Genomic DNA, 22839 nt, shown 5'->3' on the forward strand with positions numbered 1-22839 from the left:
TGGAACAAAGGAAAACAAATATAAATGCTGCAAACAAAAACTTTAAATCACATAAAATAGGGATAACAAAATAGACTTCTAAACAGACTTTCTCGTTCCGATTTGCATCTGCAATACGTGTTCGAACAAGATGTCGTTGCGTTGGCTCGGAAAAAAAACAAAAAGAAAAAAACGCAGCTGAGTAGCTGCAGTTCCAAAATGAAGAAAGGACAGAGAAAAGGCGTTGTACATCGTTATGTGACTAAACAAGTGAGTTTATAGAGTAATGATCCTGTTTTTGTCAAGGATAGACTCACATCGTCCATGCACTTCAGTCACTTATTAACAAGCGGACAACACATTTGCAGTGAACATTCCCACAGCAGCTGCTGTCGACCACAGCTCACTCACAGATATTAGAAAAAAAGTCGCTTACAGAGAAGATACAAACGCTTTATTCCCAAACACTAAATTATTAACATTTGCTGATCTGGTAAACTTTCAAACAGCTAAAATTATGCATAAAGCAAATAATAACTTGCATCGAATCGTGAGGTGGCCAGAGATTGACATCTGTTCACACATCAAAATGATCGGTATCCGTATCTGTACTCAGAGTGGGTGTGACATAAAACTGAAGTGGGTGTGGTTGGTGGGTGGGGCTTAAACCTGTACATTATTTTAAGTCTGAAATTGACGTCAGAACTTGCTATATTTATTGTTTATTTGAAAACGAGCCTCAAAATTGAGATTCAAATTACGTTTTTGCTCACAAAAGTAAAATAGCCACTTACAGAAAATAATTTGTAGGTTTTTTTAATGATCTGTGTGAAGTTGGTGATTCATGCAAACATCCAGTGATGGCAAACAGGGAAATAATCTGTCCGCCTGGGTTACTGTATTTTTTTTTTTCTCAAGAGCACCGCGTTCAGTACTACAAGCAACGTTCTCCAACTGACTTTATATCACCAGCCAAATTAGAAGCAAAGCGGGCGAAGAAAAATACGCAGGCAGTGACCGACGCAACACAAGCCGTTTACAGAGCTGTCTTGTCAAATGCACGTCTACCAACTAACTTTAAATATCATACAAACCGATATGGTCATGATCCTTTATTCATGTACATTCCGGGTGTCTTATTCAGTAAAAAAACTGTAAAATTCAATTGTTATTTGATGTTTAAAGTGCTCCTGAAAAAAGGGACACAAGCACATACGTATAGCAGATTGTATGACACTACAGTATAATTCCAGGTGGACTGTTGGAATTATAAGCGTAAAATAGTGTGCATGTATCAAATATGTAGTCTGGCCCCCCTGACAATTTTGTCAACTCAATGCGGCCCGCGAGTGAAAAAGTTTGCCAACCCCTGTCTTAGGGTGAGTCCAGCCACCCTATGGGGGAACTCATTTCTGACGCTTGTATCCGCGGTCCCGTTCTTTTGGTCACGACCCAAAGCTCATGACCATAGGTGAGGGTGGGAACATGGACCGACCGGTCTGGCACCGTGACCACATTACTGCAGACGCTGCGCCGATCCGCCTGTCGACCTCACGCTCAAACCTTCCCTCACTCGAGAACGACTGTACCGCTTATCCCACACCCTCAATGTTTTAAATTGGTAAAACCGGAAAACAAAGAAGACATCATGGATAAGTTAAACTTCATTTGTAGTACAGACTCCGGGTGTTTTGGTTCCTCTCTGTAGGCCAGGTCTTTGTTATCCTGGGTAAGGCTCACTAACGTTGTGTTGTCTGCAAACGTGGGTCAGAATGCGCTCCCTACAACAGGGGTTTCCAAAGTGCAGCCCAGGGTCATTTGAGGCTCGCAGGCGTAACAGCAAAAGTTTAAAAACGAGATAAAGGCAGAATGTAACAAGAATACATTGAAATGTTAATACTAATAACATGATACACTGCGTCACCGATAAGCTGACATGCAGGCTGTTCATTCTTTGAGTATGCAGTGGTGTGGAAAAGTATTTGCCCCCTTCTTGATTTCTTTTTTTTTTGCATTTTTGTTACACTTAAATGTTTCAGATCATCAAACAAATTTAAATATTAGTCAATGACAACACAATTGGGCCGCACGGTGGTCTTATGGTTAGCATGTTGACCGCACAGTCACAGTCTGGAGATCGGGAAGACTTGGGTTCGATTCTCCATTGGGCATTTCTGTGTGGAGTTTGCATGTTCTCCCCGTGCGTGCGTGGGTTTTCTCCGGGTACTCCGGTTTCCTCCCACATTCCAAAAACATGCATGTTAGGTTAATTGGTGACTCTAAATTGTCCATAGGTATGAATGTAAGAGTGAATGGTTGTTTGTCTATATGTGCCCTGCCATTGGCTGGCGACCAGTCCAGGGTGTACCCCGCCTGTCGCCCAAAGTCCGCTGGGATAGGCTCCAGCATGCCCCCGTGACCCTAATGAGGATAAGCGGCATAGAAGATGGATGGGGAGAAAAAAAATCCTAACCTTTATGACCCTGTGTGAAAAACTGATTGCCCCCTAAAACTAATAACTGGTTGGGCCTCAATTACCTTTTCACACAGGGCCATGTAGGTTTGGAATTTTGTTCTCCCTTAATCATAAAAAGTTTCATTTAAAAACAACATTTTGTGTTCACTTGTGCTGTCATTGACTACTGTAAAAATTTGTTTGATTATTTGAAACATTTCAGTGTGACAAAAAAAGAAATCAGGAAGGGAGGCAAACACTTTTTCACACCACTTCATTTCCTGCGTTTACACACTTTTTTGAGTTAATGTCCAGTATGGGTAACAGCTGACAGTGTAAAAGATGCATAACCTCCACTCTCTTAAGGGGAATAGAAATTTTAGCACTTTCTGACTTTCATTTCTGAGTTTCACACAGAAAAGGAAGCTGGTTTTCAATCTTCTACTCTAAATAATGTTGGTCTGACAGGAGCCGGGCTGCAGTATGTGCAGAGTGACAACGTGTCTAACAGCTCTTCTAAACCAGGGATAAAACAAGGCATAGATCAAAGGGTTTAAACACGAGTTTAAACCAAATAAATAAAGAACATATTTAGCAACTGAATACATAATTTTGTTGTCACCCGTGAGATTGACTATGTAAAAAGGGCAGAAACACATGAGGAAGACAAGGACAAGGACACCAAGAGTCCTGGCTGCCTTCAGCTCTGATTTCTTTGCTCTTCCTTTGACTGAATGTTGTAGTTTGACTGATGTAACATGAGAACGCATGGCTCGCGCCTGAGACACAGCAACCACAAACACTCTCATGTACAGTGTGATGATGATGCTGAGAGGGAGTAGGAAGGTCACAACAAGGTCAACAAATCTTGCATAATCTTCAACACCAATAACACATTCTCCGTAGCAGGAAATATACCTTCCAGGATGCGTCAGCTCATCTTTCAACATTACGCTGCTGTAGAGGAGAGCAAAGAACCAACAGAGACAAACACAAAGTTGAACTCTTTTCACAGTCACTTTGGTGTTATAATGCAGAGGATCACAAATAGCAACATAACGGTCAGCTGATATCAGCACCATGTTTCCTAATGAGACAAATGTGACTATGAAGGACACGTAGTTATGTAAGAAGCACATCACATCACCAAGAGTCCAGCAGGATGTTCTCAAGTAGATCTCACCAGGCCACACCAGGAGACCCACCAGAAAATCAGAGACAGAGAGAGAGAGGAGGAGGAGGTTGGTGGGAGTGTGGAGCTGCCTGGAGACAAAGAAGACATAAAGAAGACAACATTTGTCCTTAGTGGACTAAAGAGACTAAAGAACAAAGTTTGGTGAAAAGACACGGGCGACAACGTAGACTGAGGATGCATTCACAAACATGTTGGACAATGCCAGAATAGAAATGTATGCCTGAAGTGGGAGATTGAGATGATGACCAGCAGGTTGAGAACCACAGTGAAGATGCAGATGATGGACAGCAGAACAGTCAAAAGAACATCTTCACACCAGCGGCATGTGAGCTTTCTGCAGGAGATGTTGATGAGTTGTGGAAAGCAAAACTCCGACTGGTCGTCCGTCTCCATCATCAGGAAGAAGACAAGATGAGAAGCTGGAGCTCTGACAGCTTTCCATGTAAACTTCTCTCTGGTACATCTCATGCATGTCTTCAAGAGGTTTCGCCCAATCACTTGTACCTCCCCCAAGCAAACCTCATTGGGTCAAAGTTTTTCAACGTTGAAGAAGGTATGATGTCATGATGAACATTGTAGCCTATCACCAGTTTTATGAATATTACATAGGGATGTCCGATAGTGGCTTTTTTGCAGATAACTGACATGCCGATACTGTCTGACTCTCAATTTCCGATTCGATATCAACCGATACCGATATGTGTAACATCACATATCTTTTTCCTGAGTTAAATGGTTGTAAAGTAACAAAACTCGAAAATGAGTACAGTTGTTTTGTTGGCTACTACCCCCATCTCTGAGTAGATAATTAATGTATTACATATTGTATATTATACAGAATACATTTGTCTTTCTTCTGCCTTGATTTATGTTATTTTTGTAAAGATTTTAATTATTTTTAGCTAAAGGGGTATCGTTTAAAATACATTGACAGATCTTGACATAAGCCTAAACCATCTTAAATGCAAAAAAGGGCGAGCCAAATGTAAGATAAAAAGAATAGATATTAGGAAAAAATACTTAAAACTAGTGAAACGATCTGTCTATGCAGCTAGTTAATTTTACTTGATGAAAAATCCTAAATTAAGATTTCTATAGCTACAAATAAACAAGACCTTTAAACTGAAAATACTTGTATTCAGAATAAGATACTTCATGCAACCAATAAAAAGTGAAATATTATTAAAACAAGTGAAACTGAAATTACATCGTTGTGCAAAATGAAACTCGCTGATCTTGAAATAAGCTCAAATTAATCTTACAAGTAGGCCAAAAAGTCTTTACTAAAAAAGTCTACTTGTTACACAAAAATCCATCTTAACTCGTGCTATTAAAAATCACGAACAGAAGTTCTAATTTGATTTTTATTTTGATCAATTTGATATTTATTTTCTTGAAAACAGTATACCAAGTATACCAATTTAGTCATTCGTCTGTATTGGCCAGCAAAAATTGTTTCCAGTATGCCATTTCCTTTCCTCAATTTTAACATTTCTGAACTAAACTAGACAAAAAGTATTCCCTCAGATGGTAGGCTGGGCTTGCGCATGAAGCTATTGCTAATGGTGGCCTCATCTTAGCTTTCTGCCCTCTATTTGATCAGGAAATGTGCAAATTCAGCGATTTTTACAAAAAAAAAATTTTAACGATTGGAATCATACGGAAAATTTCCCAGCAAAATGAAAATAGCTAAAGTGGTTCCAATTTTCAAAAATGGAGATAAATATCAATTTACAAACTATCGACCAGTTTCCCTCAATTTTCAAAAATGATCGAGAAGCTATGTAATAACAGGTTGGACAAATTTATTAATGAGAAAGAATTACTAGCAGGTAATCAATACGGATACAGAGCTAACATTTCAACTTCTATGGCACTGATCGAAATCACGGAGGAAATTACTCCTGCTATAGACCACAGAAGATGTGCAGCTGAAGTATTTATGGATTTGACAAAGCCTTCGATACAATTAATCACAATATTTTAACAACAAAATTAGAAAGTTACGGAATCAGAGGATTAGTCTTGAATTGGGTTGGAAGCTACCTAGCAAACAGGAAGCAATATTTAAAGCGAGGAGAATACACATCTGGGAGTTTATACACCACAAGTGGAGTACCCCAGGGGTCTATACTGGGACCAAAACTGTTTAATTTGTACATCAATGACATTTGTAAAGTAACAAAGGACTTAAAGTTGGTATTATTTGCGGATGATACTACTGCTTTTTCTTCTGGCGAAAGCACACAAGAACTCATTAAAAAGGTCAAGGATGAAATGGTTACATTAAAATCATGGTTTGACTGGAACAGATTATCCCTGAACTTAAGTAAAACTAAAATAATGCTATTTGGAAATAGCAGAAGGGAGACGTGTGACCGAATACAAATTAATGGAGTGGACATTGATATAGTGAAAGAATATAAATTCCTGGGGATCATAATAGACGAAAAATGAGTTGGAAATCTCATATTAAAAATATACAACAGAAGGTGGATAGAAATACTTCAATATTGATAAAGCAAAATATGTTCTTGATCAAAAATCACTCCACACTCTGTACTGTTCCTTAGTATTACCATATTGAATGTATTGTGTGGAGATATGGGGTAACAACTATAAAAGCAATCTTCACTCACTCACTGTACTGCAAAAAAGATCTGTGAGGATCATTCATGAAGCCAAGTATTGAGAACATACAAACCCTTTATTTCTAAAATCACAAATATTAACATTTCCAGATTTAGTACATTTTCAAACCGCTAGAATAATGCATAAAGTTAATAATAACCTGTTACCTAAAGACCTCATACAGTATTTCTCTTTAAGAGAGGAGAAATATGATCTTAGAGGAAAATTCAACTTAAAGCACTTCTATGCGAGAACTACGCTGAAAAGCCACAGCATTTCAGTATGCGGAGTTAAATTATGGAGTGGATTGAGCAAGGAACTCAAACAATGTACAGAGATGAGCAAATTCAAAAAACAATACAAACAGTTGATGTTTGCTAAATACAAGGCAGAAGAGTCTTGATTGTTATACTTATTGTTCTGTCATGCTTGTTTTTTATTGTTATTATTTATTATTTATTATTACACTGATTATTATATAAAAAACATGACATGGAATGCAGGAAGTGAACAACATGTACTGTGCTAGATGTGGAATGGATGGGGGGTAGGATTAACCAAGCTTTGCTTCTTCCTACTCCTTTTGGACATGTGGAACTGTGAAAGGATGATTCATGAGATGTATTCCATTGTGACCTTCATGTTCAAATAAACTAAACCCAACCAAAAAATTTCTAATGCAATTAAATGGAAAAGTACTAATATTCATTTTATGTTGTTATTCTTTTTTTTTTTTTTAATGTCATCATGACATTTGTGAAGTGAAGCTCGTCACTGATTATAAGCGTGGATGAGAATTAAGTTAGAAAAGACAGAATCAAATATCTTAATTTCATATGTTTGCACACTTCATCATCAGGTTTTACTACCACACGTCCAGTCTGGTAAACAGCTGACACGGCGTTTAAGATGCATAACCTCCACACTCTTAATGTGAATAGAAATGTCAGCACTTGAAATACTCAACGTAACCTGCTGCTCATCCTAAGGCTTCTACTCTAAATAATGTTGGTCTGACAGGAGCCAGGCTGCAGTATGTGCAGAGTGACAACGTGTCTAACAGCTCTTCTAAACCAGGGATAAAACAAGGCATAGATCAAAGGGTTTAAACCCGAGTTTAAACCATATAAATAAAGAACATATTGAGCAGCTGAAGATGTCATTTTGCTGTCACCTGTAAGATTGACAATGTAATAAGGACAGAAAGACATGAGGAAGACAAGGACAAGGACACCAAGAGTCCTGGCTGCCTTCAACTCTGATTTCTTTGCTCTTCCTTTGACTGAATGTTGTAGTTTGACTGATGTAACATGAGAACGCATGGCTCGCGCCTGAGACACGGCAACCACAAACACTCTCATGTACAGCGTGATGATGATGCTGAGAGGAAGGATGAAGCTCACAACAAGGTCAACAAGTCCTGCAGAATAGTCAATACCAATGACACACTCTCCATAGCAGGAAATATACATTCCAGGATGAGCTAGCTGAACATTTAAAATGACACTACAGTAGGAAAAAGAAGAGATCCAACAGAGACAAACACAAAGTTGAATTCTTTTCACAGTCACTTTGGTGTTATAATGCAGAGGATCACAAATAGCAACATAACGGTCTGCTGATATCAGCACCATGTTTCCTACCGAGACAAAAGTGACTATAAAGGACATGTAGTTATACAAGAAGCACAGCGCATCGCCAAGAGTCCAGCAGGATGTTTTAGAGTAGATCTCACCAGGCCACACCAGGAGGGCCACCACGCAATCAGTGACAGCGAGAGAGAGGAGGAGCAGGTTGGTGGGAGTGTGGAGCTGCCTGGAAACAAAGAAGGAATAAATAATACATATTATTTTACATACATTTGTACTTAGTGGACTAAAGAGTTCGAAGAACAAAGTTTGTCAAAAAAAAACACAATTACTGAATGACGGAGGACACATTTACAAACATTTTGGACAATGCCAGAATAGAAATGTGTGCCTGAAGTGGGAGATTGAGATGATGACCAGCAGGTTGAGAACCACAGTGAAGATGCAGATGATGGACAGCAGAACAGTCAAAAGAACATCTTCATCCCGATGAGATGAGGGCTTCCTGCAGGAGATGTTGATGAGTTGTGGAAAGCAGAACTCTGATTGGTCCTCCGTCTCCATCATCAGGATGAAGAGAGAAGCTGGAGGTCTGACAGCTTTCCGTCTAAACTTCTCTCTTACACATCTCATTTATGCCTGCAAGAGGCTTCATGCAACCCCTTGTACCTCCCCCAAGAAAACCTGATTGGGTCAGTGTTTCTCAACCATTTTATGAATATTAAACATTGCTATTGTCGGCGCGGTGTGGTGATGCTTGTCTACAACAAAACAATCAAACACATTTTTCACACTTTTAATTTTACTTTTTGCCGTTTCCAAATGGAACAGTCCACCCTGGAATTAGAATTTCACTTTTTCATACATAATTTTTCAAAGGGAAGAACAAATGAACACAAATACGGTAATTGCCATTTTGTGTGTCCTTCAGATGCTAAAAAAAAAAAACCTTCAATCATGCATACCGATTAATCAAATATTGAAAACAAAATTGACGTGAATTTTGAAACAGACTTTGCTTGTCATTCAGATTTGCATCGGCAATACACATCACAATAAGATGTTGTTGCATTGCTCTCAAGGGCTGCTGATTGTGCCTCCGGGTGTCGCGGCCTTGTGTCGCTGGTCCTACAACTGGTCAAGGTGTGTTTGAGTTGCATTTTTATTTTATAAAATCAGAGACCAAGAACAGACATTTTATCTTGAAAGGCAAGCGATAGTAATACCAATAAAATGGAGAACAACAGGCTAAATAGGCGTCTGTTAACATAACGTGAATAAGTGGCATGTTAATGTAACATGTAGTTATTCAGGGAACTATGAGTAAAATAACTCTCAATGACTTAATTATTTTTGTTATTTTATTTCATCAGGTTTTTATTGCTTTCCTTGTATTTTACTTTATTTCATTCTGTCCCTTCTGCTCCTCCCGGTCTTCCGTATAGTTGGCTTCTGTACTTCCCTTGCTGTGCCTCACAATGTGCTTGGCATGGAACAGAAGAGGGCATTTATTTTATTCTTTTGTCCTTCAGAGTAAACCTGGAAACCACCCATTGAGCGTTCATCTTTTGGCCCGCACTCCTCCAACTGCACAAGTCCATCATGCACCGTTACACTGGTGCTGTGGCAATTTGGATCTTCAGAACATCTTGATGCTCATCACCATGGATTCTATGTCGTCGTCCTGGTCTGCATTGCATGATCGTCTGGTCAGGTTTATGAAAGACTGTGATATAGGAATTTGCCCAACACACGCACACAAGAGAAAGATAATTCACCTTCAATGAATTGACGATTTTTGACGAGGAGGAGGAGGACGACGGCAGGAGCAATGTGTTTTAACAAGGATACAAAAACGCTACAGCCGAACGGCGACAGGATGAGGCACGGGTCAGAGGGGTGAATACACGTGAGTCCCTAAATAATTTATTGTGTCCAACCTAGTAGATTGATCATTAAAATTCAAACGATATTTGAACTTTGACAGCATTTAAACAAGAGAGAAATGTGAGAAAATGTTAATGCCCGTCTGAGAAAAGTGTATAAAGTCGCAGCTGAAGAGCCACATCACCATCATCACCCCTGGGCAGTCCAGTCCGCCATCATTAAACTGTGCTAAATCTGAGCCGTTTCTCACTGTGGGTCCCTCGCCCTCCCCTCTTCACAAGCAGTGCCATTCTCTGAATTCCCCGCCTTTTTCTCCCCATAACCAACTTGTGTATCAACCTCCCTACCCTCGTCCAACATCTGTGTCTGCTCAAGGTTGTCCCCCACATGCTCAGTGTCAGGTGTCTGTAGTAGTTGTAGCACAGAACCATCAGCAGTCAGAGGAGAGTTTTCTCTCTCGTACAGTCGACATGTTTCAGGTGATGATGGAGAAAATGCAGCGCAACACGTCTCCTCAGTTTTGAGGTGGGCGCTTTAAACGCCATAGCAGCGAGGTGTAATGTGTAATGACGCGTGCGTGGGTTTTCTCCGGGTACTCCGGTTTCCTCCCACATTCCAAAAACATGCATGTTAGGTTAATTGGTGACTCTAAATTGTCCATAGGTATGCATGTGAGAGTGAATGGTTGTTTGTCTATATGTGCCCTGCCATTGGCTGGCGACCAGTCCAGGGTGTACCCCGCCTGTCGCCCAAAGTCCGCTGGGATAGGCTCCAGCATACCCCCGCGACCCTAATGAGGATAAGCGGCATAGAAGATGGATGGGGAGAAAAAAAATCCTAACCTTTATGACCCTGTATGAAAAACTGATTGCCCCCTAAAACTAATAACTGGTTGGGCCTCAATTACCTTTTCACACAGGGCCATGTAGGTTTGGAATTTTGTTCTCCCTTAATCATAAAAAGTTTCATTTAAAAACAACATTTTGTGTTCACTTGTGCTGTCATTGACTACTGTAAAAATTTGTTTGATTATTTGAAACATTTCAGTGTGACAAAAAAAGAAATCAGGAAGGGAGGCAAACACTTTTTCACACTACTTCATTTCCTGTGTTTACACACTTTTTTGAGTTAATGTCCAGTATGGGTAACAGCTGACAGTGTAAAAGATGCATAACCTCCACTCTCTTAAGGGGAATAGAAATTTTAGCACTTTCTGACTTTCATTTCTGAGTTTCATACAGAAAAGGAAGCCGGTTTTCAATCTTCTACTCTAAATAATGTTGGTCTGACAGGAGCCGGGCTGCAGTATGTGCAGAGTGACAACGTGTCTAACAGCTCTTCTAAACCAGGGATAAAACAAGGCATAGATCAAAGGGTTTAAACCCGAGTTTAAACCATATAAATAAAGAACATATTGAGCAGCTGAAGATGTCATTTTGCTGTCACCTGTAAGATTGACAATGTAATAAGGACAGAAAGACATGAGGAAGACAAGGACAAGGACACCAAGAGTCCTGGCTGCCTTCAACTCTGATTTCTTTGCTCTTCCGGTGACTGAATGTTGTAGTTTGACTGATGTAACATGAGAACGCATGGCTCGCGCCTGAGACACGGCAACCACAAACACTCTCATGTACAGCGTGATGATGATGCTGAGAGGAAGGATGAAGCTCACAACAAGGTCAACAAGTCCTGCAGAATAGTCATTACCAATGACACACTCTCCATAGCAGGAAATATACATTCCAGGATGAGCTAGCTGAACATTTAAAATGACACTACAGTAGGAAAAAGAAGAGATCCAACAGAGACAAACACAAAGTTGAATTCTTTTCATAGTCACTTTGGTGTTATAATGCAGAGGATCACAAATAGCAACATAACGGTCAGCTGATATCAGCACCATGTTTCCTAATGAGACAAAAGTGACTATAAAGGACATATACTTATACAAGAAGCACAGCGCATCGCCAAGAGTCCAGCAGGATGTTTTAGAGTAGATCTCACCAGGCCACACCAGCAGGCCCACCACGCAATCAGTGACAGCGAGAGAGAGGAGGAGCAGGTTGGTGGGAGTGTGGAGCTGCCTGGAAACAAAGAAGGAATAAATAATACATATTATTTTACATACATTTGTACTTAGTGGACTAAAGAGTTCGAAGAACAAAGTTTGTCAAAAAAAAACACAATTACTGAATGACGGAGGACACATTTACAAACATTTTGGACAATGCCAGAATAGAAATGTGTGCCTGAAGTGGGAGATTGAGATGATGACCAGCAGGTTGAGAACCACAGTGAAGATGCAGATGATGGACAGCAGAACAGTCAAAAGAACATCTTCATCCCGATGAGATGAGGGCTTCCTGCAGGAGATGTTGATGAGTTGTGGAAAGCAGAACTCTGATTGGTCCTCCGTCTCCATCATCAGGATGAAGAGAGAAGCTGGAGGTCTGACAGCTTTCCGTCTAAACTTCTCTCTTACACATCTCATTTATGCCTGCAAGAGGCTTCATGCAACCCCTTGTACCTCCCCCAAGAAAACCTGATTGGGTCAGTGTTTCTCAACCATTTTATGAATATTAAACATTGCTATTGTCGGCGCGGTGTGGTGATGCTTGTCTACAACAAAACAATCAAAGACATTTTTCACACTTTTAATTTTACTTTTTGCCGTTTCCAAATTGAACAGTCCACCCTGGAATTAGAATTTCACTTTTTCATACATAATTTTTCAAAGGGAAGAACAAATGAACACAAATACGGTAATTGCCATTTTGTGTGTCCTTCAGATGCTAAAAAAAAAAAACCTTCAATCATGCATACCGATTAATCAAATATTGAAAACAAAATTGACGTGAATTTTGAAACAGACTTTGCTTGTCATTCAGATTTGCATCGGCAATACACATCACAATAAGATGTTGTTGCATTGCTCTCAAGGGCTGCTGATTGTGCCTCCGGGTGTCGCGGCCTTGTGTCGCTGGTCCTACAACTGGTCAAGGTGTGTTTGAGTTGCATTTTTATTTTATAAAATCAGAGACCAAGAACAGATGGGGGATGGGTGAGGGAAGAGTTATTTATTTATTTATTTATTTGTGTGTTTATGTGTTTGTGTTTTTATGCTCTGTTTGTCTTGCACTGTTGTCCAGCAGGTTCAGCTACACCTGATGTAAGTGGCGATACAAATCAAGATGGATTGTTTAGGATTCCTGCCACCGGAGGCACCTCAAGGAGGCGACAAGCAACCACTGCTATCGAAGAGAGTTCTATGTGGAGACAATCCGCAGCATCAGCTACCTTGACCCAAGACCTTTGGGAAATACTCTGTGGTCTGACACCATAAAAGTTAAACTTTCTGGAAGGTGTGTGTCCCATTACATCTGATGTAAAAGTAATGCCGCATTTTAGAAAAAAAACATCATACCAACAGTAAAAAATGGTGGTGGTAGTGTGATGGTCTGGGGCTCTTTTGCTGCTTCAGGACCTGGAAGACTTGCTGTGCTAAATGTAACCAAGAACTCTGCCATTTACCAAAAAATTTCTGCAGGAGAATGTCCGGCCATCTGTTCGTGACCTCAAGCTGTAATCAACTTGGTTCTGCAGCAGGACAATCATCCAAAACACACCACCAAATCCGCCTCTGTATGGCTGAAGTAAAACAAAATGAAGACTTTGGAGTGGCCTAGTCAAAGTTTTGACCTCCAATGTGGCTGAACTACAACAATTCTGAAAAGAGTGTTAGGTGGAGACGATCCGCGGCATCAGCTACCTTGTGAGGGTGACAAGCAACCCGCACCACCCATTGAAAGTGTGGTCTTCGATGCCTTGTTCTTGGCATCACAAAAGAGGGAGACATGGCTGGAGGGCCGGCCTCCTGACAGTCGGACAGGAGGCCACTGGAACGGGCTTGACTACGCCAGCAACAACCACGCCACGAGTAGGACTTTGTCATGGACACAGCTAACCTGCCAGGTGGGGACTATGTAGCATCGCTAGGAGTGCTTCCTTCTTCCCAGCATGCGATCATGGGTTCATTTGAACTGTTACAGTCTTGTTACTGTTCTTTTTATATAAGATTAATATGTGTTGTTTGAAATGTTCTATTTGTTGTCTGTGAAAGAGATCTGAAGTACTTTTTTTGAAATATAAATAATTTCCTTTGCATGTGGTACAAATGGAAGATATTTTATTAAATAAATACATAAGATATTTTAAATCGGCTTTTGGATTACACGGGGGGCAAATGACTGACAAGTAAAATTGATGATTTAAAGTCTTCTGTCATTTTTTTTCATTTAGAAAGTATCCTAGTGTACATTATAAGGCTGGACTAGGGCTAAGTTATAAAAAACACAACCAAATATCTTTATTTCATATTTTTGCACACTTTATTTACTAACACATGTCCAGTCTGGTTAACAGTTGACACAGTGATCAAGATGCATGACCACCACGCTCTTAATTTGGATAGAAATATCAGCACTTGAAATAAAAGTCAATACAACCTGCTGAAACACATCAACATCCATCCACATTTTCATACAGAATATAAGGCTTAGGAGAAGCGGCATAGAACATTTATGGATTTATGGACATAAAGCCTGTTTTAAAACTTCTACTCTAAATAATGTTGATCTGACAGGAGCCAGGATGCAGTATGTGCAGAGTGACAACGTGTCTAACAGCTCTTCTAAACGAGGGATAAAACAAGGCATAGAGCAAAGGGTTTAAAAAGGAGTTTAAACCAAATAAATAAAGAAAATACTTAGCTATTGAAGAGATCATTTTGTTGTCACCTGCAAGACTGACAATGTAATATGGACAGAAACACATGAAGAAGACAAGGACAAGGACACCAAGAGTTCTGGCTGCCTTCAACTCTGATTTCTTTGCTCTCATGGTGACTGAATGTTGTAGTTTGACTGATGTAACATGAGAACGCATCGCTCGCGCCTGAGACACAGCAACCACAAACACTCTCATGTACAGTGTGATGATGATGCTGAGAGGGAGGATGAAGACTGCAACAAGGTCAAGAATGCCTCCTTCAAAGTCAACGCTAACGACACATTCTCCATAGCAGAAACTATACTTTTCCGGATGAGCAAGTTGATCCTTCAAAATTATGCCGGACAGAAGGAGAGCAAAGAACCAACAAAGACAAACACAAAGTTGAACTCTTTTCACAGTCACTTTGGTGTTATAATGCAGAGGATCACAAATAGCAACATAACGGTCAGCTGATATCAGCACCATGCTTCCTACTGAGACAAACACGGCTATAAAGCACATGTAGTTATGTAAGAAGCACAGAACATCACCAAGAGTCCAGCAGGATGTTCTCAAGTAGATCTCACCAGGCCACACCAGGAGGCCCATCAGAAAGTCAGTGACAGCAAGAGAGAAGAGGAGCAGGTTGGTGGGAGTGTGGAGCTGCCTGGAGACAAAGATAGATATAAAGAAGACAACAAATGTCCTTGGTGGACTACGAACTTTGAACAACAAAGTTTGGTGAAAAGACACTGACAACTACATAGAGTAAGGACATATTCACAAACATGTTGGACAATGACAGAATAGAAATATGTGCCTGAAGTGTGAGATTGAGATGATGACCAGCAGGTTGAGAACCACAGTGAAGATGCAGATGATGGACAGCAGAACAGTCAAAAGAACATCTTCAGGCCGATGAGATGTGGGCTTCCTGCAGGAGATGTTGATGAGTTGTGGAAAGCAGAACTCTGATTGGTCCTCCGTCTCCATCATCAGGATGAAGACAAGATGAGAAGCTGGAGCTCTGACAGCTTTCTGTCTAAACTTCTCTCTTACACATCTCTTACACATCTCATTTATGCCTGCAAGAGGCTTCACCCAACCACTTGTACCTCCCCCAAGAAAACCTTATTGGGTCAAAGTTTCTCAAAGTGTAATCAGGTATGATGTCATGATGAACATTGTAGCCTATCACCAGTTTTATCAATATTAAACATTCGTCTTCTTGGCTTGGTGTGTTGATGCTGGTCCACAACAAAATAATGAAAGTAATTGTTCTGTCACGCTTCGCAGGACAGGAGCGTGTACTTCCTGTCCTGCGCCATTATTCTGGCAAGCTATGCTTCCGGGGTGGTGGAAGGAACTGCCACTCCACGCCTGGTGGCCGCACAGCTGCGGTCAATACTAATCACTGACAGTTAAAAGACCAGCGCCGTCGTATGCGCCGCGCTGGTTCATTGTTGTTGTCATTTCCATCGTTGATTTTTCCGTGCTGTCACCTACCTGTGTATAGTTGATATTATTTTTCCCACAGAGTTTTTCCTCTGTTACTTTTAGTTTGTTTCTGTCCTGCGCAATAAAATTACTTTTATTTTTGCACCTTGCCGCCTTCTCTCTCTCTCTGGGGGTCAACCTGCCGACAGCTTCAACGTTTCGTGACATGTTCAAACATTTTAATTTTACTTGTTGCTCTTTCCAAATGGAGCTGTCCGCCCCGGAATGAAAATTTCCCTTTGTCTCTTTGTCATACATAATTATTAACAGATTCTACAAATGGAGGAACAAATAACCACAAACACTATAGTCACTATTTTTTGTGTCCTTTGGCTGATGGAAAAAACCAGAAATCACACATCCAACATCCCAATTCCCTGTAATAAAATATTGATAACAAAATAGACATACTACAATTCCGCCCACTCGTACTGTATTTAAGGCCTAGGCTACCAGCAGTTACATATACAGTACATATAATAATACTATAATATGTCATGAATGGTAGAGGCTGTCGACTGTTTGACCCCCAGTATGCAGAGACGAAGCGACGGAATGCAAAAAATAAAGGTCCTTTAATGGTGTACAATAAGAATAAACAAAAGGCGACAGAGAAAAAGGCTCTGTGGTAAAGGGTGCAGATAGTCCAGGTAAGTGAAATCCTCAGGTGACAGCACTGACTAGAAAACGAGGTAACAATGGCAATTGCAATGAACCAGCGCCGCACGTACGACGGCGCTGGCCTTTTAACCGACGCAGCTGTCCGACCACCAGGCGTGAAGCGGCTGTCTCCACCACCACGCAGGAAGTACAGCTCGCCAAAATAAAGGCGCATGACAGGAAGCCCTCGCTCCTGTCCTCTGAAACATAACAATAATACATATAATAATAATGCATCTTATTTGTAAGCGCCTTTCAAGGCCTTTAATGTATACAGCAGGATTTTGAATTAAATTCTAGATGTAACAGCGAGCCAATGGAGTGCTGCAATATGGGGGTGATGTGATGACAAGAAGGGTTTCTGGTGATGATGCGGGCAGCTGAATTCTGAACAATTTGAACCTTATGGAGGGATTTGTGAGGGAAGCCGACAAGGAGAGAGTTGCACTAATGTATATGGGAGGTCACCAGGCTGTGAACAAGAATAGAGGCAGTATGTTGGCTGAGGGTGGGGCGTAGACGATTGATGTTTTGTAGATGGAAGTATGCAGACCGGGTAATGTTATTGATGTGGGAATAGAATGACAGCACGCTATCGAGGATGACACCCAGACTCTTAACCTGAGGGGAGTTGGAGACCATCGTGCTGTCGATGCTGAGGTAGAAACTGTCAACTTTGGATAGTGTAGATTTAGAGGCAACCAGAAGGCCTTTCTTTTCACAGTTGAGTTTAAGGAAATTTGAGGTGAGCCAGGATTTGATTTCAGTTAAGCAGGTGGTTAGGGAGGATGACATTTGGTTTGCTAGAGAAATATGCTGCTTTTTATTTCCATTTTTTCAATCTCATTTCTATGAAACTAGTCTGAAGTATATGATTTGAAATGTTTGAAATATAAATAATTCCCATGGCATCTAATACAAATGGCAGGTGTTTTATTCATTTTTTTAAATCGGCATGTGGATTATATGGGGAGCATTGGAAACTGTTCCCTGCTGTAAGGGTCCCGTGGTCCCAAAATGTTTGACAGCCCCTGGTTTAAATGACTGATGAGTAACATTTACGACGTAAATAAAGTATTCTATCATCTTTTTCATTTAAAAAGTAGTGTATATTATGAAGATTCTTGAGTGTAACGTCATAAATGACAAACTCAGATATCATGACTTCATATGTTTACACATTTGTCAGATTTTAAGGTGTTTAAGATGCATCACCTCCACACTCTTAATGTGAATACAAATGTCAGCACTAGAAATAACAGTCAATAAAACCCGCTGTTACATGTCAACATCCAGTGACTTTCATTTCTAAGTTTCACACAGAAAAGCAAGCTGGTTTTAAGGCTTCTACTCTAAATAATGTTGGTCTGACAGGAGCCGGGCTGCAGTATGTGCAGAGTGACAATGTGTCTAACAGCTCTTCTAAACCAGGGATAAAACAAGGCATAGATCAAAGGGTTTAAGAAGGAGTTAAAACCAAATAAATAAAGAACATATTTAGCAACTGAAGAGATCATTTTGTTATCACCTGTGAGAATGACAATGTAATAAGGGCAGAAACACATGAGGAAGACAAGGACAAGGACACCAAGAGTCCTGGCTGCCTTCAGCTCTGATTTCTTTGCTCTTCCGGTGACTGAATGTTGTAGTTTGATTGATGTAACATGAGAACGCATCGCTCGTGCCTGAGACACAGCAACCACAAACACTCTCATGTACAGTGTGATGATGATGCTGAGAGGGAGTAGGAAGACTGCAACAAGGTCAAGAATGCCTCCTTCAAAGTCAACGCTAACGACACATTCTCCATAGCAGAAACTATACTTTTCCGCATGAGCAAGTTGATTCTTCAAAATGATGCCACACAGAAGGAGAGCACTGCACCAACAAAGACAAACACAAAGTTGAATTCTTTTCACAGTCACTTTGGTGTTATAATGCAGAGGATCACAAATAGCAACATAACGGTCAGCTGATATCAGCACCATGTTTCCTACTGAGACAAACGTGATGATAAAGGACATGTAGTTATGTAAGAAGCATAGAACATCGCCAAGATTCCAGCAGAATGTTTTAGAGTAGATCTCACTAGGCCACACCAGGAGGCCCACCAGAAAGTCAGTGACAGCAAGAGAGAAGAGGAGCAGGTTGGTGGGAGTGTGGAGCTGCCTGGAGACAAAGTAGATATAAAGAAGACAACAAATGTCCTTAGTGGACTAAAAAGTTTGAACAACAACAGTTTGATGAAGACACTGACAACTACTAAGATGGAGTAAGGACATATTCACAAACATGTTGGACAATGCCAGAATATAAATATGTGCCTGAAGTGTGAGATTGAGATGATCACCAGCAGGTTGAGAACCACAGTGAAGACGCAGAGGACGGACAGCAGAGCACTCCAAAAAACGTTTTCAGGCCGATGAGATGTGGGCTTCCTACAAGAGATGTTGATCAGTTGTGGAAAGCAGAGCTCTGATTGGTCTACTGTCTCCATAATCAGGAAGAAGATGAGATGAGAAGCTGGAGGTCTGACAGCTTTCTGTCTTAACTTCTCTCTTATACATCTTACATATGTCCTCAAGAGCCTTCATCCAACCCATTGTACCTCCCCCAAGAAAACCTTATTGGTTCAAAGTTTCTCCAAGATGAGAAAGTTTTATGAATATTAAACATCGCTATTGCTGGCGTGGTCCGTTGATGGTTTTGAACCACCTCCAGTTAATTTGCACATTTTGGAGTGTCCTTTTATTGTGGCCAACCTAAGGCACGCCTGTGCAATAATCATGCTGTCTGGTCAGCATCTTGACATTTCGCACCTGTGAGGTGGCTAGATGATGAATCATGAATGATGAATGTTCACTAACACAGATTTAGACAGATTTGTGAACAATATGAGAGAGATAGGCCTTTTGTGTACACAGAAAAAGTTTTAGATCTTTGAATTCAACTTGGGAAAAATGAGAGCAAAAACAAAAGGTTTGCATTTATATTTTTGTTGTGTGCATAACTGTTAGTATGTGAGGTTTATGGCTGGTGAGGCACTGACCCGCTAGCGAGAGGAATCTACATTACTGAAGTGTATTGTGACGTTCGCATTAATCACTCATGTAACACAGCACATCGTAAGTCTGTTTGCTGTGAATCATAGCCACCCTAGTCCACCAACCATTCCCATGGTGAGAAATATTTATTGTATTCAGCACACAGTATGGATGGTCAGGAAGTGAGCTAAATAAAACATGGCCATATGTGGACAGCACACCAGATTAATCAAAGTTTATTAAACTTTTGGAATCTAATGTTTTCCCCATCTATTTTTTTAACCATCACTCTATATTTGTTTTCAACACACTGTTACTATACTACTATTACTATTATTATTGCATTTATTTACGATAGTTGGAACACACACTCCAGCAGACTGGGGGGTTGGTCGCCCTTTTTTAGAAGGGGGACCACCACCCCGGTCTGCCAATCCAGAGGCACCACTCCCGATGTCCATGCAATGCTGCAGAGTCGTGTCAACCACTCACAGCATTCAGTGCCTTAAGGAACTCCGGGGGATATGTTTATGTGTTTATGTTTCTTATGTTCTTATTCTTTCTTGTGTTTTCTTTCTTTTCGTGGGAGAATGAACAGAATAAGATTTTCATTGCATGGTATAACTGCTGTTTTACCATGCACATGACAATAAAACTCTCTTGAATCTCTTGAATCTCTTGAATCTCATCCATCCGCCCGGAGTGTCCTGCCACCGAGGAGCTTTTTGACCACCTCGTCAACCTCAGCCCCAGAGATAGGAAAGTCATCACGTAGTCAGGCACTACTTCCTCATTGGAAGACGTGTCCGTGGCATTGAGGAGGTCTTCCAAGTATTGCTTCCACCGGTCCACAACATCTCAAGTCGAGATCAGCAGCAGACCATCCCCACCATACACGGTGTACTGCTTCCCTCTCCTAAGATGGCAGTTGGTGGTCCAGCATCTCTTCGAAGCAGTCCAGACGTCGTTCTCCATGGCTTCGAGTTTTTGTTTGCTTCGGCGACAGCCAGAGCTGCTAACCGGCTGTGGCGGCAGTGACTCAGGAGGTAGAGCAAGATATCCAGAAACCGGAAGGTTGGCGCTTCGATCCTCACTTCTAAGACACTTTACCCACCTTGCCTGCAGTGCTGCTGAATGAATGTTTGGTGGTGGTTGGAGAGGCCGTAGGTGTGACTTGGCAGACACATTTCCGTCAGACTACCTGGGTTACAGATGTAGCTTACCACCAGTGTGTGACTGAGGTGTGAATGAATAATGGGTTCACTTCATTGTGAAGCGCTTCGGGTGCCTTGAAAAGCGCTATATAAAATCTAACCCATTATTATCATTAACCGCTTGGCCTACCGGTACATGGCCTCCCTCACCGCTGATGTCCAACAGGTTTTGGGATTGCTGCCACGACAGGCACCCATCGTCCTACGGCCACAGCTCCAAACAGCTGCCTCAACAATAGAGGCATGGAAGATGGCCCACTAGGACTCACTCCCTCCGAACATGGTCGAAGCTTGAAACTCCTTCTGACGGGGGACTCTGCCAGACGTTCCCAGCAGACCCTCACACTACGTTTGGGCCTGCCAGGTCTCACCGGCATCCTCCCCCATCAACAGAGCCAACGCACCACCAGATGATGATCAGTTGACAGATCCGCTCCAACGACACGACCAGGACGGCGCAATCACAAAGTTGATCATCAAACTGCAGCCCAGGGTGTCCTGGTGCAAAGTGCACATATACATGTAGACATTCCTATGCTTGAATATGGTGTTCGTTATGGGCAATCTGTGGCAAGCACAGACGTCCAATAACAAAGCATTGCTCGAGTTCATATTCCCGTTCATCCCAATCACGCCTTTCCAGCTCTCACGCCGTTGAAGTCCCCCAGCAAAACAAGGGAATCCCCCAAGGGAGCACTCCCCAGCACTCCCTCTAGAGATTCCAAAAAGGGTGGGTATTCTGAACTGCTGTTTGGTGCATAAGCACAAACAACAGTCAGAACCCGTCCAGCCCCTCTCGAGAGGACTGGTTCCAGAGCCCTTGCCGTGCATCGAGGTGAGTCCGACTATATCTCGCTGGAACTTCTACAACTCGTGCACCAGCTCAGGCTCCTTCCCCACCAGAGGGGTGACATTCCATGTACCTGCAGCCGAGGATCGGATTGCCAAAGTCCCAGCTTTCAGCTGCCACCCAGCTCGCTCTGCACCCGACTCCTTTGGCCCCTCCCATGAGTGGCGAGCTCATTGGAGGGGGGACCCATGTTGCCTATTTGGGCTGTGCTCGGCCGGGCCCCATGAGTGTATGCCCTGCCAACTGACGCTTGCCATCTTGCCCCACCTCCAGGCCTGGCTCCAGAAGAGGGCCCCGGTGACTCACGTCCAGGAGAGAAAACTAGATCCATATATCATACTCGTCATCTGGGTCTATTTGAGTTACACTTGGTCCGGTCCCTCACCTAGAACCTGTTTGTCATGGGGCCACCCATGACAAACAGGTTCTAGGTGAGGGGGCATAAAAGGGCATAAAAGCCCCCAAAAACGTAGCTCCTAGGATCACTGGGACATGCAAACTCAGAGAGGAGAAAATTACCATTTTTTAAAATTAATTTATATGAAACGGGTTTGAAGTATATTGGTTGAAATGTTTCAAATAGAAACAATTCTCATGGCATCTACAGTAGTTCAAATGGTAGATATTTGATAAATTTTTTTAATTGGCATGAGGATTATACAGGGGGCATTGGAAACTGTTCTCTCCTGTAAGAGGCCCGTGGTCCCAAAAGGTTTGACAGGCCCTGGTTTAAATGCCTGGTAAGAAACATTTATGATGTAAATAAAGTATTCTATCATCCTTTCATTTGAAAAGTATCCTAGTGTATATTACAAGGATGTATGAGGGTTAAGTTTCAAAAACACAATCAAAAAGCTTCATTTCATATGTTTGCATACTTTATTGTCAGGTGTCCAGTCTGGTTAACAGTTGACAAAGTGTTAAAGATGCATAACCTGCACATCTTAATGTGAGTAGAAATGTCAGCACTTGAATTAACAGTCAATACAACTTGCTGTTACACATCCACTGACTTTTATTTCTAAGTTTCACACAGAAAAGGAAGCTGGTTTTCAATCTTCTACT

The 22839-nt window shown here is 41.4% G+C and overlaps 5 protein-coding genes across 5 annotated transcripts; all 5 read right to left on the reverse strand.

The window, feature by feature from the left end:
- Positions 1 to 2880: 2880 nt before the first annotated feature.
- On the reverse strand, positions 2881 to 4022 carry LOC129187741 (trace amine-associated receptor 13c-like). The gene is made up of 2 exons (XM_054787387.1): positions 3850 to 4022; positions 2881 to 3697 (listed from the first exon to the last, which is right to left on the reverse strand). Exons 1-2 carry the CDS (start codon positions 4020 to 4022, stop codon positions 2881 to 2883), a joined length of 990 nt encoding a protein of 329 aa, XP_054643362.1.
- Positions 4023 to 7258: 3236 nt separating this feature from the next.
- Positions 7259 to 8416, reverse strand: LOC129187787 (trace amine-associated receptor 13c-like). Its single transcript, XM_054787480.1, has 2 exons — positions 8241 to 8416; positions 7259 to 8075 (listed from the first exon to the last, which is right to left on the reverse strand). Exons 1-2 carry the CDS (start codon positions 8414 to 8416, stop codon positions 7259 to 7261), a joined length of 993 nt encoding a protein of 330 aa, XP_054643455.1.
- A 2590-nt stretch (positions 8417 to 11006) lies between these two features.
- LOC129187755 (trace amine-associated receptor 13c-like) lies at positions 11007 to 12164 on the reverse strand. The gene is made up of 2 exons (XM_054787414.1): positions 11989 to 12164; positions 11007 to 11823 (listed from the first exon to the last, which is right to left on the reverse strand). The coding sequence occupies exons 1-2, from the start codon at positions 12162 to 12164 to the stop codon at positions 11007 to 11009; spliced, it is 993 nt and encodes a 330-aa protein (XP_054643389.1).
- Positions 12165 to 14359: 2195 nt separating this feature from the next.
- On the reverse strand, positions 14360 to 15505 carry LOC129187790 (trace amine-associated receptor 13c-like). Its single transcript, XM_054787483.1, has 2 exons — positions 15330 to 15505; positions 14360 to 15176 (listed from the first exon to the last, which is right to left on the reverse strand). The coding sequence occupies exons 1-2, from the start codon at positions 15503 to 15505 to the stop codon at positions 14360 to 14362; spliced, it is 993 nt and encodes a 330-aa protein (XP_054643458.1).
- Positions 15506 to 18018: 2513 nt separating this feature from the next.
- LOC129187708 (trace amine-associated receptor 13c-like) lies at positions 18019 to 19163 on the reverse strand. Its single transcript, XM_054787323.1, has 2 exons — positions 18991 to 19163; positions 18019 to 18835 (listed from the first exon to the last, which is right to left on the reverse strand). Exons 1-2 carry the CDS (start codon positions 19161 to 19163, stop codon positions 18019 to 18021), a joined length of 990 nt encoding a protein of 329 aa, XP_054643298.1.
- Between the last annotated feature and the right edge of the window lie 3676 nt (positions 19164 to 22839).

This window comes from Dunckerocampus dactyliophorus, chromosome 9 (genome assembly GCF_027744805.1).
Source record: "Dunckerocampus dactyliophorus isolate RoL2022-P2 chromosome 9, RoL_Ddac_1.1, whole genome shotgun sequence".
Taxonomy (NCBI): Eukaryota; Metazoa; Chordata; class Actinopteri; order Syngnathiformes; family Syngnathidae; genus Dunckerocampus; species Dunckerocampus dactyliophorus.